This window comes from Colletotrichum godetiae (assembly GCF_030913485.1).
Source record: "Colletotrichum godetiae strain CBS 193.32 chromosome Unknown BDP55scaffold_1, whole genome shotgun sequence".
In the NCBI taxonomy this organism is placed as follows: Eukaryota; Fungi; Ascomycota; class Sordariomycetes; order Glomerellales; family Glomerellaceae; genus Colletotrichum; species Colletotrichum godetiae.
The window spans coordinates 1,738,173-1,752,023 of record NW_026851249.1 but is presented as its reverse complement, the minus strand read 5'-3'; the positions used below and the strand labels follow the sequence as shown (position 1 = coordinate 1,752,023).

Genomic DNA, 13,851 nt, shown 5'->3' with positions numbered 1-13,851 from the left:
TGTCGATAGACGCGCAGCGCAGCCTAGAAACGAGGTGCAGGAAACTTACGGTTAGGCCTGTGGCAATGGTGACAGGACTTGGAGGCAGACAGACTGCCTGTCAGTTGGCAGCAGATAGGACAGACAGGCACGGAGATTTGAGAGAGATTGAGAAGGCCTGCCATACTGCCCCAATTCAATATGTACCAGGTCCCGGTCAGTTTAGTTTGGTTAAGTCCAGTCCAGTCCATCCCAATTGCAACCCACTTTCGATCCGATTGCCATCCCATCCCATTCCATCCGTTCTCCCCGTCCCCATTTTCTCCCATCCGTCCACGTTTAGAACGGTGAACTGGTGCCTGACTGACTGGGAAGGGAGTCTGTCTGTGAGGAACTAAAGCCACCCAACCCGGCCTGTCCCATCTCTCTTTCCAATCCTCCCTGAGACAGACGCCCAGAAATGTCAACATTTGTCTCCATCTCGTTCTCTTTTTACTTGAGGGTTGTTTTTCGCGGTCTAATTCAGCCTGATTCTCTCTCCTTCTTTCTGCTAAGATACTTTAAGTGCCTGGCTGTGTGTCTGGTTCTGTCTCAGTGAATTTGTTTACGTATACCGAATTGGACGCCAGTCAATTGGAAGTACTTTGGTAGTTTGTCAAGCATCTGTGCCTAAGGTACCTACCGCAAGAGACAATCCTCTCATCGCCGGCGCCTACATTCACGGTCCACGCCCGTCCTCCCTGAACCCCCCTGTCCCTCCCGTCCTTCTCCTGCCTTCCGCAGACGCCGCCCACCTCATCCTCCATCTCCCCCAAATTCACCCACGTACGTCGTACGCACTACTTCGTACCCACGGCACGGCCACACTGGAGACTCTTTTTTTTTTTTTTTTTTTTTTTTTTTTTTTTTTTTTTTTTCTTTCTTTCTTCCTCTGCTGCTCCTGCTCCTGCTTGCTGGCACCGCGTGGCTCTCTCCTCATCCCATCATCCCAACTCTGTCACCGCACCTCCCTACGACCCTCCCCTACCTCTCTGTTACCCGGTCGTGACTTCCTTCGCTGGCATCCGCAGAGTTGTCTTTGCCCGAAACACACCACGCTTCTTACGCACCTCCCGCACAGCCCGAGGTACCCCCTTGGTACCTGCCTCTCCTACTTTACTTTTAGACGCCTCCTCCAGCCATTGCCGCTCTCCACCACCTTTGGCTCACTCACCCTCCTTCTATCATCCCGTCCCATTCTCTAACCACTCTGCCCTCTCTACCTTACCTCTTCCCTCCATATCCTCCTCGTTGTTTATTCGCACCGAGCGAGACTGTGTTTATCCTACGAAAAGAACGACAGACAGCTCAATCCTAACCCGTCTCCTTTTCCTTCTTGTAATCCTAAATCTCGTCACCTCCTTTTGACGATCACGCACCCCCGTTCGCTGTCCTCCCCAAGACCGGCCAGTCTTCGAAACACGACACCACCTCGGGGCAGCCAATCCATTCGTTACATAGACAGAAAGTTGCTTGCACATTCACACTCCCACACATTCACCTTGCCGCAAGCTGTCGACAAGTACCAATTCGACCTCGCATCATCCACCCTCTTGACTGTGCTCCAAGCCAGCTGCTATCGTTGTTGTTGTTGCATCGTCTCGCCGTTTCCAAGGGCCCATTCAGTTAGCCCACTTCAGCTTGACCAGCCGCCCCCGACTTCGACTAGCCACTACAGGCGACACGTTCGTTAATTCTGCTGAATCGAGAGAAGCCTTGGTTTTCGATCCTGCGCCACCAGACTACCAGAACCAAGAGACACTGACGACCCGTCGCCGAATCGCTTCATTTTCTCGTCGCCCCAAATCCACGCCCCGATACGCTTGCCAGCGTCGAATGGGTCTGACGCCCGACGCACCCACAGACGCGCCCACCTGCCGACCTGCTGTCGCCTACGCCTAGTAGGGGGATTTGGAACACAGGAAGCCGGAAAGGAATAATCAACCACTTGTGCGTGTGCGATACACAGGTCGCTACACCTAATTCAACTTCAATCGACGATTGAACGAAGCCACACGCTGGTTGCTGTTCCATTCGCCGTCGTTGTACAAGGCCCCAGAAGCTGTCTGCGTTGTCGCGAAAAAGAGGTGTACAGAGGGTACAGCAGGCGACCACTTGGCCCAGCCCACCAGCTAATCCACAATTGGGCCCATCATGGCACCCATGACGCCCCGGCTCAAGATCCTCTCAGGTGCGTCCCATTTCTTTCCTGGCTTCCAGTCTTCCCGCCCGCTCGCTCCAGTAATTGCTTCTTCTTGCATCAGTGCGACGGTGTGGATCGGAATTTTGTGTCCCTTTATCTCTATCCGTCAGCCCGGCTTTTCTCCTCCCCCATTACACCTTTCCCATCGCAGACCACACTCGTTTTTCTTCCCCTCTCTTTTTTTCCCTTCGTAATATACACAGTACTCGTCAATACAGGGACCGGTGCTCTTGCATCGTGTCGAGTGCAATTCAGCATGGCCGACGACAGCGAGCTAATGAAGACTTGTGTAGTGGGAGGGAATCCAGTTTCTGCCTTTCTGTCATGGAGATTACAAGCGACAAATGCTTGCGACGTTACACTGGTGTGGAAGTCGGGATTCGATCACGTTGCGCAATACGGAATTTCCTTCAAGTACGTCGCCTGTTCTCTCCTGCGACCTGCGGGCGCGCGTCTAATCAAGCATTGGCAGGTCTCCCATATTTGGCAACGAAAGATTTAAGCCGCGACATGGTAAGCTCCCAATCGACAGTGGTCGAGAACGATATAAGGTTGCTGACAGTCTGAACCCATAGTCGTACGCGTTCCCGAAGAAGCCGCACACGGCGGTGGCCCATTCGACTATGTAATCCTTTGCATCAAGGCTCTGCCCGACGTTTACGACCTTGCCGCCGTCATTGACGCCGTCGTCACCCCTCAGCACACGTGCATTCTCGTCAACACGACGCACACTCTCGGTGTTGAGGCCGCTATTGAGGAGCGATTCCCTACCAACGTTGTGCTTTCGCTGGTTTCCAATGCTGAACTCTCCCAACTCGGCCAAAGCGAGTTCGAACACAAGGGATCAACAGAAATCTGGGTTGGACCGTCTTGCAAAAATGAAAACATTCCCGGCGCGATCCAGGGGGATATGGCCGAGGCATTGGCAATGACGTTGAACACGGCTCAGGTTGACTGCAAAGTTTCCCAAAACATCCGTCAGCAGCAATATGAGCGGGTCATTGGGTAAGTCCTAGTATGGATGGATCTTGTTCGGCAGACTTGCTAACTTGTCGACAGACCTATTGCTTTCCATCCCGCCAGCGTCATCTTTGAGACAGCGAGCCACGCTCAACTGCTTGAGAAAATTGGTGTGAAGGATATGGTAACTGGCGTAATTGACGAGTTGCTTGCCTTGGCAGACGCACACGGCTGCAAGTTGTCTCCCGACTTCAAACAAAAGACCATTGACGAAATGACGAAACCCACGAACCCCGAGAGCATCATGTGGCAGGACTACATCGCCAAGCGACCGATGGAAGTCGAGACGTATTTGGGCTCACCGATAAAATTGGCCAAAGAGGCCCGCGTCCCTGTCCCTCGCATCGAATCGCTTTACGCTATTCTGCATAACCTTAATATTGTCAACCGCCAGAAACCGCCCAAGCCTATCGATGTAACAATGGCACCTCCCGGCTCGCCCACATCTCAGTCACCCCTCCCAAGGATGTCCTCGTCAAACGGTGCCCGACCCATGATGAATGGCAATGGCATGCCACCGAACCGAGGACCTCGCCCGCGCAACTCATCAAATTTGGGCCCAGGACCACCACCCGGTATGCGCCGACCTCCCATGAATGGCGGCCCTCCCAACGGCTTCCCTCGTGGCCCCCCTCCTCCGGGATCTAGAGCTGCTTCGAGACGAGGGTCTATGGAAGGGAACGACTTGGAGGAGTTCTCACATCTCATGATGTATGATGATATTCCGGAAGGTGGAGAACCTGGCTACAGTCATGGCCCTGAGGGCTCCGAATTGGCGATCCGCGAGCGTGAAATGGAATTGCGTCAGAGAGAGCTGGCACTGAGAGAGCGCGAGATGCGAATGAGATCGAGAGGTCCTCCCCCAAGGCGAGGCCCTCACCCGATGCGCAACAGCGCTCAGGTTTTCGACGAGGAGGATGATGACGACGACTACTTCGACCCCAACTCTGGACCGCCAGCCCCGATGATTGACCCAGACAACTTCGACATGATGAGCGTTACGTCACGGAAGAACCGGAAGGCCGCAGCCGCAGCACCGCCCAGCCGTGCTCAGTACCACAAGAACGAGATTTACGATGCTGGAGGGGCACCGCCTGCCAGATCCTCCCGATTCCGCCCCAACTTTGGACGCAATCGTTCGAGCCAGATTGCTAGTATCCCTGCTGCGAATGAGAACATCCTGGACGATCCCCTCTTCTCCTACTCATCGAATCGATACGGTGCCGTTGACAGAGGTACGATGCAGGCAGGCTCGAGAGCCAACTCGCTGACGGCCTCACGTCTGGACGAGATGCAAATGGGCGGAGGCCCCATGGCCATGGGCATGAACGGAGCCTTTCCGCGACGAGCTAGCCAGTCTCCCGGAAACCCCTACAGTCCCTCGATCCGAGGTGGCAGCGGCCGACCGTCGCCGCCTAACGGATACCACGGCCCTCCGATGAACGGTCGTCCCTCTCCTCCCGACGGCATGCGTCAGCCCGTGCCCCGATACCCTCCCGGCCATGGTAACGCAGTCGCGCCCCAGCAGGTTGAGCAACATATCGGGGTGAGCGGTCTTGTCCCTCCACCTAAGCAGAAGAATATGAGAAGTCTGACTGGTAGTGCGAGCGCCAGCGCGGGCAGTGGTGAATCACAGAATGACACCGAGCCTTCGGCCCACAGCAGCCAAAGTAGTCTCGGACCGAGACCGGCCATAGGAGTTCGTTAAATTTCGCTCACGAGGCTGCTTTAATTGCGCTATTGCATTGACGACGGCACGGCCGGCGACACGGAACGACATCGACTTGCCTTGGCCCAATTGCGATCCGAAACGAACTCTACGACTACGTCCTCCGTCTTTCTACATACTCATAGACCCAGGCTTGCTCGTGCATCCCGTTGGTCTCAAGAGGCCACTCCTCGGGAGTTCCTCACATATCGATGCGCAGCAACACGATGACGACACGAAACGATTAGACAGGAATCGGTCTATCATTCGCGGCACAACACATAGTTAATTCGACGACTTTTTCTTTTTTCTCAATCGGACGCAAGTCCAGTACATACGGCATTGTGACGATGGGGGCAAATTCTCTTCGACTTCTGGTAATAGCAGCAGCATTGGCGTGGACAACATCTATGTTCTCGTTCGACAATGGGAAACCAGCGTTGGGGGTTGGATAGCAGACGACGTACCGGCAACCCGATGGCTTCGGACTCGTCACTCGCACCGAGGCCTGGATCAGAGACAAAGGGGGAACGTGAGATCTGACCATCCTTGAGCCATCTTGGGCGCAGCGAGAAGTTGGATGTGTATAAAACGGAACGCCCCTCCTCCGGGCAGTTTCCTTTTCTTTTGTGTCTGTCCTTAACGAAAAAAACATTTCTTTTGAAGCCAAGGCACAGCCACGGCTAGGAACGTCGAGGGGATTACAAGTTACGAGCATAGACAGGGGGGAGCCGGAGGAGGCTTTGATCCGGCAATACAAAGATGGGCAATATTATTGCATGGTAGCAAACAACGATTGGGGGACATGCTCAGACCGAAGCCTCTCTTCATAAGGGATTTTGGCTTTCCATAATTTTTAGTTCCCCGACGATGAGAGAAGGGCGATGAGGGGCGCAACCCATGGGGATGAGGAGGAAAGGGGTGTATGGATGTAAAAGTTTTAAGGGGCAGGCAAGTAGGCAGCCCCTTTAGGGAAGATCAATTGAATGCAATGGAAGCCAGAAAGGTGCGATACTTGGTACCGTGAAAACAAACGTGGTGTCTAGCAAGCTTTTCCACCATGAGTGTGTGCACTACACTTTGGCTCCTATTTGAGGTAGGTACGTCGCCAGACGAGGTAAGGTAAGCAAGAGGTGAAGGGTTTCTTCACAATTGCAGATCTACGGATACGCCCAGGAGTCCGTCGCCCAGGAGTCCGTCGCCCAGGAGTCCGTCGCCCAGGCCGAGGCTTGTGGCGGGCTTGGGCTTGGGGTCAGGCGCGACTGATGAGACGCTGGCATGTTGGTGATTCAGAACTAAGGTGAGGTAAGACGTCGTCGCTGACCTGAGGGGGGGAAGGGGGGTAAGGGGGTAAAAACGCGCCAGGCAAAGCCACCACCGATCAAATCTGACACGCCCGCGTCCCCGAAGCCGAAGCAAAGAAAGGAGGAGAAGAACGGACGCTTGAGGAAGAGAGACTGCGCGGTTGACACGTGACTTGAGTGTTCTGGGATCCACGCGACATGATCTGATGATATGATGTGATGCATGTAGTTTGCCCCATGATATGATGTGATATTCCTTTGCATAGTAGGTTACGGTAGGCAGGCAGGGTCCTCACCGCTCACCGAGGGAGCGATGGTTGAATGTTCGGTATGGAGGGCGTTTCTTTCCCGGGAGGGGCTTTTGCTGTTCTTCCCTTTGAGGGATGTTAGCCGTGCCGGGGATCCGGGAAAGTTTAGGCCTGCCCTGGGCGGACATGCATGGAAGCGAACAGCCACCCCGAGACTCTTTTTTTTATGTGTACTTACCTTCCTTGAGATGTTGGTTGCCCTTGCAGCAAGCGTCAGGTGTCGTGGGCGTGGGTGACGGGAGGTGGTGGGTGAGGTGCCAGATTTGACCTGCCTTATCTTATCGGGCACCGCGGGAGGAGGCAGTCGCGCAAGGCCGTGCACGGATCACATCTCGTATGGCACCTGGCACCTGCCTCCAAGAACTCAATGACGCATCCGCGAATTAAAACTCGATGTTTTGTTTACTTTCTGCGGGGGTAAATTCAAGCCCCCACTTCCGTCGTCCGACGACATCCCAAACAATTTCAAGCATTTGGATATGAGAGGCATGAATTAACGGCCGTCTGTTAAGATATCCTGCCCCCCACCACCACCAACTTTCCCGCCCGCAGAAAAGAAAAGGTGTTTGGACGAAAGAGTGAGAGAAGGGAGGAACAGCAGAAGAAAAAAAATAAGCAGCAAGGTTGCATGAACCGCCTGAAGAGTTGTTGATTACTACTCTTCTTTTTTTTTATTTTGGTCTTGGCGGCTACCCACTTTTATCTGAAGTACTTTACCTGCCGACGGACTTTTCCTGAGTTGGTGTTGAGGCTCTGCTGATTGTTGTTTCGGATTTTTGACGACAAGCGATACGAGGTAAGTGTGGTTTTTGTGGTTGCTTTTCGTTGTGAGGAAGGCGGCGCTAGATGAGAATCGACCGCGAGCTTGAGTACGAGTTATGTTTTCAGCGAGATGAGGATGATCGGGGGGTTTTGTGGCGTGCTTTTTTTTTTTTCATTCTCAAGATTGTTAGCTAATTTAGACGTGTTAGCACCGACTTAAAAGTGTTCACTGTCGGCACTTTGCTGTACTCTCGAGGGTGTCTCTTGTCAGTCCACAATAATAGCTACGAGCCCGAAAAGATGGCGTCGAGGAATATCAGCATGGGTCAGACGACGAGGCCGTCCATGTCGTCTAGCTCTGGCAACGCGATGAAGACGCGGCAGTTGGTGAGTTTCTCTTTACCTTGTGTTTGTCACTGCCTCTCAGAGATGGGACGGCATGGAAGGCAGAGGAGGGGCTCGAGGAGGGCGATGAGAGGCTCAGCGGAGGGGAGATTGGCTCTGAGATGGACCTCGTTTATGCTGACTGGGGCTGGTATCGCAGACACATCTTCATTCTCAGCTGGCGCAACTTTCTGCCAACCTCTCTGATACGGAGAACCTGGTTCGTATGACGAGCGTCCAGGCTGAGAGTATGCGCGGGTTGGGGGCGTGGCATGGTGGCATGTGAGTTGTCCTTCCCTACTTCCTCTTCGTCTGCCTTCCTCTCAGTTTTATATGCGGTCTTTGCCATGTCTTCCTGATGCTCGGCCCGAGCGGCCCGCGACTTGGATTTCGGGTGTGGGTGCTCGACAAATGATTATGTTCCGATTGCTGACGAGATGCGATGGTAGGTTCATGGCTGCGAGTAAGGTGCTCGGGGAAGAGGCCATCAACCGCGATGCAGCGGCACAGGCGAAGGGTGGCCAGAGATGATTGATGTCCTCGGGGACTTGAGGAGAGAAACATGAACCGAAGCTGAGAGGTTGTGGCTCAACGCCGCTAGCCTGTCAAAGGCTTTCTCATGCGTCGTTGCCGGAATGGGAAGACGCTATTTGGCTGGGTTACTTACTTGACGATCAATGAATTTTGAGCATGACACAGTATGTGCCCACTTCATGCAGGACGTGCGATGTTCCACATTGATGTTATTGGGTACACGACGACGTCTCATTCTCATTTTTTTACGCTCGGTGCTTGCGGAACATGGACTACCAGCCAGGAATGCTTCGAAGTTCAGCCCTTGCCAGGAAGTCTCTATCGAGTTACCTGAGAGGATGCTTGTGAGAAAAGGAGGAGATACCGGGATGTTCCTCCGTGAGCATGGCTTGGGTGGTCGGTGCCGGGCTTCGGTTTGGTCGAGAAGATTCCGGGTGTCATTGCCTGCGATATGTTGCTTGCAGGATATCGCGGTACATCGATCGTAATCATTTTAAGGACCGGCCAAGCAATTGAGTACTCCCTACAAGGTCTGAGCTACGATGCTGCCACGAAATCATCGAGGCTTGCGAGCATAGCGGGGAGCATCATCAGCGAAGAGAGTAGGTCCGCCCGCCATGAGGACTCCCGATGTCTCAACATGAGTCGAAGCCTTGCTTCTTGCAGAAGACACGGGTGGTGTTTTTGGAAAATTTTCGGTGCTATGAAATGCTAGCGAGCGAGGAAGGCTTCGCTGGACCTCTATACTCTTGCCGTATGCAACAATGACATAGGCGGCCTGCAGCCCTGGCTTCGGGTGGCAATTCACCGCCGAGTACTTACGTGCTTGGTATGGCAGTATATACGTTGGTACTTTCTCAAAGGTATATAAGACAAGTACGTCGCCATCTGAGTGCAAGTTACCAGGGCCAACGTAGTTTCTTCTGGACGTTCTTGCGGCGGGAATCGTGGGTCTCCGGGTCGATGTCACTTCGAGGCGACCGGGAGACTCCGGGTCAGGTAGTGAGTTTATAAGAAATCGCGACACACCATATAATTTAATCAATATTAGTAGGCTCTCCTTAGCATCTCATGTGTATTCGAGCATGTATCAACTGCGAGTTGTGACACCCAGTGGTGCCATACAGAGTGTAGAGCGTGACAACAAGCTACCTATGGAGAAAGAGCCGGGCCTGGCTTCAGCCGGCATCGAGAACATACAACCGAACGAGGTGAGATCTTTAGGTTATCCATTGGGAAAGGTCTGTAATAGGCAGGCATGTGTGACCTTTCGGTCTCCTTTCTCCCTAATGATACTTTTGCTTGTTTTATGAGGACATTGTCGTCATGACATAAAACAGGTCGCCTACCTCTACGCCGCTCGCCCATACGCCCAGCCGCAATCTGACTGAGTACTCCAAGCCATACCATTGATCCCATTAAATCAGGCGCAAGAATGACAGCGTGTGCGCGACTGGGTTGATAGACGGCGGCGACCTTGCGCAATAGTCGAGATTAGACCTATTCATTCTATGCATGTATAGAAGCATGTACTAGACCGTGAGCAAAGACGCGTGAGTTAAATTGAAGTTCTTGATGTCATTTCCTTCACTATCATTGAGCTTTTTCGTGGAGGATCGTAGGTTGTAGACCTCAGTGGCATCTTTGGTAGAAGATGTTGCCAAGAGAATTCGCTTCCTTGCGTGTTGACAGCCTTTTCAATTCTTTTGCGAGGCGAGAATGAATCTGCGCATCGAGTGTTAACTATAATTCCCGCTACCGCGGCAAGGCCAGCCTACCAATCAAGCCCACTTGACGTTAGCTTTTCCTCACTAGATGTATAAGTTCCTCTGTCTGCTTCCATGCCGTCCCGCGAGCCAGGTACCTGGAAATCAGGCTCTTAAACGATGGTAGATGGGCGGCACACTGCCAAAGAACGCTATTCCTCGAGAGCTCCAGCGTTCCGCCAGGTTTTCAAAGTGCCGGTTATTTCATTGATCGTTTGCCGTAGCTCGATTCTGTTCTTTATGGGATGAACGCAGCCTTCATGCCACCGCGCTCCTCTCCTCGCCTAGAAGCAACGTGCTAAGGCCAACTATAGACGTTTGTATGGAGGCTTCTTAGTGTAGGATCTATGGTGTACAGGTTCTATCGCGGCTTGTGACTTTCGAGCCAACTGACAGATCTGAGAACAATCAAGACACCCATGATTGTTCTGGGAGGTATGCTATGGATCGCAGCAGCTTACATCAGAGGCTAGCTCCTGTCTATGCGAGTCGGGAGAGGGGGAGGCGAGGGTAGAGGTGGTGCGAGCTAATCTAATAGTCAGTCGGAAAATAAGTATGTATACCTATAGAAAGAAGGTTACCTTCTTGGCTTTGTGACAGGGCTCGCTGGTTCCTCTTTGGGGACTCCATACATTGTTACCTTATTTATACCAAGATAGTTCAGGTACGTTCGCTCTCGCAAGTTTGTAGTGTTAGCAAGGTAGGTAACATGGAACAGTCTCAATAAGGACGAAGGTAAAGAAGACATGGACAATAGTCCCTAGCTCATAATATCGTCCCATACATAGTCCACAAAGGATACGTTAAAGGGCTAGTAAGGAGGCAGGTGAGCACAGCCTTGTATGAGTATGGTGATGTGAGGCGTGAAGCGGTAACAACCCGAAGCACTCGTTTACAACCTGCCGCCGGCCGACCTCAAATTCCCGTTCAACTGGGTCTTGAGGTAAGTCTCTTAGCAAGCCTTAAGAAACGTTACGTTTATACTTGGTGTGTTTATACTTGGCTAAGTAGATGGAAAAGCTGTTTGCATTTTCGTCGTTTTTGAGTGACTTAAGTGAGAGCGAGGATATATTGTCTACTATCTCATCGAGCCAAATATCGTAGCTCAAGGCTCACCATGAGAGATACAATGCGCTTTGATCTTATTCTACCGACTGGAGTACAGGCAAGCAAGGATTTCTCCGTTGGCGACAACCGCTGATTGATCCCAGATCTCACCAATGCCATTGTATTTGTGAGCAACAAAACCATTGAAGAGTTAGTAAGTACGCGGGCGAGCATGACCAATAAGGATTCTAAATAATCTGACGACGAGAAGTTTGACGTGGTGTCTATATAATACCCAAAAGATGCTACCGTAACCTAATCATTACACCAATACCCTCAATATCCAGCTCAGCAAACCCACGGTTGTACAGTAGGCCAGAAGATGAAGTAAATCAAAGCCAAGACAAACCCAAAAGATAAGACAGCAACCTCCTCGGAGCCAAAGTGGAATCCGTATCGCACGTTATCCAGCTTCATATTTCCTGGCGACTGGCTCTGCGGCTTCAAAATACCGTCGAAGCCCCTAGCCCAGGGTACCTCCAGGCCGCGGTCATCGAGGATCTGCTCCGCCGTGATCTTGGCGCCAGCCATAACGATTGGCACGCCAGTACCGGGATGCGTGCTGGCGCCAACGAAGTACGCGTTCTCCAAACCCTCGGCACGCGTACGCGGGCGGAAGGCGAGGACGTTGAAAATACCATGCGTCAAGCCCAAAATGGCGCCCTTATCGAGGTTGAACTTATCTTCCCACGTCAGGGGCGTGTTGACAATCTCATGCGTAACGGAATCAGTCAGCGGCGCGCAGCCCGTTCTGGCGCTCACAATCTCCACGACGGCGGCACGGGCGCGGGCGACGATGTCGTCCCAGTGCTTCGGGTCCGACGTCAAACCCGGACCATCGCCCTTTGACTCTTGGAGATGGCCAACAGGGACCAGGACGATGACGGTGTCTTTTCCTTCAGGCGCTGCTGAGGGATCGATCCTACTGGGCACGTTGACGTAGAAGCTGGGCTGGTTGGGGAGGGAATGCTTCTTGAAGATTGCGTCAAAGGACTCCTGGTACTCTTCGGCGAGGAAGATGTTGTGGACGGAGAGCTCGGGAATCTTGCGGTCCATGCACCAGTAAAAGGAGATGGAACTACAGCTGGCCTCCCTCTTGCGCAGAGACTTTGTGTAGTCCATGATGGCTGGGGTCTTGGGGAGGAGGTTGCCGTAGGCGTAGACGAGGTCAGCGTTGACGATGACAACATCCGCCGTGAGGGACTCTCCGGACTCGAGCTCCACGCCAGTCGCCTTCTGGCCATCTGTCAGGACGCGGGAGACGGGCGTGTTGAGGCGGTAGTCGACGCCCATCCGCTCGCCGATGCGCACCAGCGCCGCCACGACCTGGTGGAAGCCGCCGCGGGGGTACCAGATGCCCTCCGCAAACTCGGTGTACTGAAGTAAAGAGTACGTCGCGGGGGCGTCAAAGGGTGACATGCCCATGTACATGACGGCGAACGTAAAAACCCTCCGCAGCCTCTCAGTCCAGAAGTACCTACTCGCGCGGCTCCAGATGCTCTCCAGCGGGTGCAGATTCACAACGTGCCTCACGAATCCGGGCCTCGCAAGATCGAGAAACTTGCCGAAATTCCGGTGCAGCACGTCCTTGACGGAGATCTCATAATGCGTATGGGCCTCCCGGAGCCACTTGAGATACCGCTCAAAGCCGTCTTTACCCTCCCAGCGCTCAATCTGTGTCTTCATGGCGGCGAGGTCGGACGAGTGCTTGAAGAGCTCGCCGTCGTGGAACCAAATGTTGTAGTTTGTCTCGCAGCGCAGTAGGTCGACGCCGGCGTCGGCCATGGTGGTATCCAGGTCCCGGAAGGTCTCGTGGAAGAGCTGGGGGAGGAGGAATAGAGAGGGGCCCTGGTCGAAGCGGTGGCCTTCGTGGTGCATTAGGGAGCAGCGGCCGCCCGTGAAAGAGTTCTTCTCGAGGACGGTGACGGAGAAGCCTGCCTTTGCGAGGCGAGCGGCGAGGGCTACGCCGCCGGCGCCTGCGCCGACGATGATGGCCTTCTTGGGCTTTTCCCCGAGTTGAGGCATTGCTTATGGAGTGAGTGAGACTATATGGTGGATTATCTCTTGGGTAGATGGGATGAGATGGGTCGCTGCACTGAGTATAAGGCAATGAGTGATAGTCGTGAAGTTGTCGCGAGATTGTACAGATGAGATCAAGTGCCCAATGAGATTATCGCCAACACACAGAGCAATCAATGAACTTGATCAAGTAGAGAGAAGATTGACGCAAGGGAAGATGATTAACATTCATACTAGAATAATTGTCCCGTCATTCCAGCAAGCATGTGAAGAGAGACGCGGCGGCCAATTGTCCCTCGCATGCCATGGGATCCACAAAAGCATCGGAGCGGCAAGTGCAGGGGGTGGGAATGGAATCGCACGAGGATGAGCTCCGCACCGGCCGGTTCGGGGGTGAGAGTTGAGAGAGTGATGACACCTCGACTTCGGAGGAAGCTCCTGGCTGACGAACGTTGCAGAGACAAGACGGGCGGACGGCGCACAAACTTCACCCCAACTTTTTTGTGCAGCATCTTTCCTAAGCTGCAGCCTGCCACTGGCTTGGGGTGGTATAAGGCGTACGAAGCAAGGGGCGTGCCGCATGAGAGCTCATGCACAAACAAGCTAGCTACAGGTACAACCAAACAAAACGGTCATTGAGACATTGATATCGTATTCGCAGATCGCGATCGTTTTATCTCGCTTCATCGGCTATTGCTTTAGATTGAGGCAGGTTTAA

At 53.2% G+C, this 13,851-nt stretch overlaps 3 protein-coding genes across 3 annotated transcripts; 2 read left to right on the top strand and 1 right to left on the bottom strand.

The window, feature by feature from the left end:
* Positions 1-2,477: 2,477 nt before the first annotated feature.
* On the top strand, positions 2,478-4,949 carry BDP55DRAFT_538325 (ketopantoate reductase PanE/ApbA-domain-containing protein; the record flags this gene model as incomplete). The annotated part of the gene is made up of 4 exons (XM_060567936.1): positions 2,478-2,635; positions 2,694-2,734; positions 2,797-3,226; positions 3,281-4,949. 4 exons carry the CDS (start codon positions 2,478-2,480, stop codon positions 4,947-4,949), a joined length of 2,298 nt encoding a protein of 765 aa, XP_060437098.1.
* Positions 4,950-7,867: 2,918 nt separating this feature from the next.
* Positions 7,868-8,238, top strand: BDP55DRAFT_538036 (DASH complex subunit Hsk3 like-domain-containing protein; the record flags this gene model as incomplete). Its single annotated transcript, XM_060567903.1, has 2 exons — positions 7,868-7,989; positions 8,157-8,238. Coding segments are annotated over 2 exons (204 nt in total), but the record flags the coding sequence as incomplete, so codon positions are not given.
* Positions 8,239-11,067: 2,829 nt separating this feature from the next.
* On the bottom strand, positions 11,068-13,621 carry BDP55DRAFT_641277 (phytoene desaturase). The gene is made up of 2 exons (XM_060573388.1): positions 13,368-13,621; positions 11,068-13,209 (listed from the first exon to the last, which is right to left on the bottom strand). The coding sequence occupies exon 2, from the start codon at positions 13,137-13,139 to the stop codon at positions 11,403-11,405; it is 1,737 nt and encodes a 578-aa protein (XP_060437096.1). The 5' UTR covers positions 13,140-13,209; positions 13,368-13,621; the 3' UTR covers positions 11,068-11,402.
* Between the last annotated feature and the right edge of the window lie 230 nt (positions 13,622-13,851).